The sequence below is a fragment of the Penaeus monodon genome, chromosome 12 (assembly GCF_015228065.2).
Source record: "Penaeus monodon isolate SGIC_2016 chromosome 12, NSTDA_Pmon_1, whole genome shotgun sequence".
Classification (NCBI taxonomy): domain Eukaryota; kingdom Metazoa; phylum Arthropoda; class Malacostraca; order Decapoda; family Penaeidae; genus Penaeus; species Penaeus monodon.
The window spans coordinates 2,456,251-2,458,750 of record NC_051397.1 but is presented as its reverse complement, the minus strand read 5'-3'; the positions used below and the strand labels follow the sequence as shown (position 1 = coordinate 2,458,750).

The window sequence follows — 2,500 nt, the reverse complement described above, 5'->3', positions numbered from 1 at the left end:
TTTCATATATTTAATCTATATTTTCATTCTCTTCTTTGCTAACTTTCTTATCGATCTGTAAACCTATTTTCCTTCGTTGGGATTCTGTTCAGTTATATTCTGTTGCCTTTTTTTTACCCAATTATTCTTATCTATTTCACCCAATGTCTTCCCTCGCGTTACGGATTCGCACGGCAGTACAAGGACAAGCTGTTCCTGACAAGCGGGGAGCGAGGATCTGTCTTAGCTGCCTTTTTCTATGGATATTTTCTGACAGGGGTGAGTACGTAAGGAGCGTTTGCGGGTGTTGCAGAGGAGAACAGGGAAGAGAGGATACATTATTGCAGACATACACACGCGTGCGAGCACATATGTACATGTATATGCGTACATATAAGCTAACTGGGACACAGGCGCGCGCGCACACACACACACACACACATTTGAAATACCTCTACGGCTTATCAATTATCAAAAATATTATCAAAGAATCAACCTCCCCCCTCCTCAACCACCAATAAAAAACGACAATATAACATATAATAAAATAAAACAGATAAATCCATCATCAAAATCATACCCCCCCCCCCAGCAAAATCACTAATAATAAAGACCCCCCCCCCTCAAAAAAAAAAAAAAAAAAAAAAAATCGATAAACAGCTTCTGATAAAGAGACACACAAACCTCCAACAGATCATCGGCGGCCGACTTGCGGAAACCTACGGCACCAAAATCGTCCTTGGAACCTCAGCGTTAATCGGAAGCCTCCTGACTCTGCTGACTCCCGTGGCCGCGCGCACTCACTACGTCGCTCTCATTGTTCTTCGGGTTGCCATGGGGTTGGCGCAGGTGGGTGTGAAAGGAGGGGGAGGAGGTGGAGGAGGAGGTGAAGGAGGTGGGGAGGTGGAGGGGGAGGTGGAGGAGGAGATGGGGAGGAGGAGGAGAGCGGGAGGGGAAGTGGGGAGGTGGGAAGGTGGTGGGGATGTGAAGGAGGTGGAGGGGGAGGTAGAGAGGTGAAGGAGGGGAGGAGGAGGTGGGAAGGTGGGAAGGGTGAGAGGTGCAGGGTGAGTAGGAGGAGGCGTATATATATATATATATATATATATATATATATATATATATATATATATATATATATATATATATTTTTTTTTTTTTTTTTTTTTTTTTTTTTTTGGTCAATCTATGAATGAAGAACATAGATGGACAGAAATAATATATAGAGAAAGAGATGGAAAGAGATAGATAAATATAGATAGATAGATAGATAGATAAATAGACAGACAGACACGTTTAATAATTAAAACCGATAGTCTGGTTAACCTTTCTTCACTATAGAATGCCTGTCTTTTGAGAAAAAAAAAGAAAAGAAAGAAAGAAGAAAAAGAAAAAAAGAAAAAAGAGAGAGAGAGAGGGAGAGAGAGAGAGAGAGAGAGAGAGAGAGAGAGAGAGAGAGAGAGAGAGAGAGAAAGACAGAGAGAGAGGGAGAGAGAGAGAGAAATATATATATATACAACCAAGTATATGATAGTATTGGAAAATTACACATATATACAAACACACACAAAATACCCATATATATATTTTTCTCAATACATACTATTCTCAAAAAAAAAGAAAAAAATGTTACCCCCCCAAAAAAAAAAAAAAAACTTATCGGTTCTCCTAATAATATATATTTTCTTTTTTTTTTGCAACATCAGGGCGTGTCATATCCCTCCATGCATGCGATGGTTGCAAGATGGGTACCCCCCTCTGAGAGGCCGAGGTTCACTGCCTTTGTTTACATGTGTGAGTTACTGTGGTTTTTAATCCTTGTCGGATGATGATATTGATTATGATTATGGTGACTGTTGTTACCATCATCATCATCATTATCATCATTATCTTTATCATCATCATTATCATCATCATCATCGTTATCATCATCATCATCATCATCATCATCATCATCATCATGACCATCATCATTATTATAATTTTTGTTATTGTTGTTATTATTATTAGTAGTATAACTATTATTATTATTATCATTAATATTATTATTATTATTATTATTACTATTATTATTATTATTATTATTATTATTATTATTATCATTATTATTATTATCATCATCATCCTCTTCATCATCGTCATTATTATTATTATCATGATTATTATCATCATCATTATTATTATTATCTTATCATTATCATTACTATTACTATTGCTATTTTACTAATATCATTATTATTGTCATTTCTATTATCATCAGTATTGTTATCTTGCATTATAATATCATATTACTACTAGTATTACTACTATTGCAACGACTTTACTATCGTCATTAAAATATCTACAGAAATGTTATTCTTGCATTACTAGTATTATGAATACGAACCCTCATTTTTGCAGTAGCTTATTACCATGCAAGTGAATAATTTCTAGTTCATTTCCCTCAACCGCTAACACACATACATCAAAATTATTCAGTTTACCATTAATTATTCATATTTATTCCGAATCACTGCCATCTAGC

The 2,500-nt window shown here is 35.7% G+C and overlaps 1 protein-coding gene across 1 annotated transcript in view; it reads left to right on the top strand.

The window, feature by feature from the left end:
• The window catches only part of LOC119579201 (sialin-like), a 30,265-nt gene that overhangs the window by 12,210 nt on the left and 15,555 nt on the right, over nt 1-2,500 (top strand). The window contains 3 exon segments of the mRNA XM_037926897.1: nt 178-258; nt 673-828; nt 1,683-1,770. Coding sequence (XP_037782825.1) covers nt 178-258; nt 673-828; nt 1,683-1,770 — 325 coding nt within the window.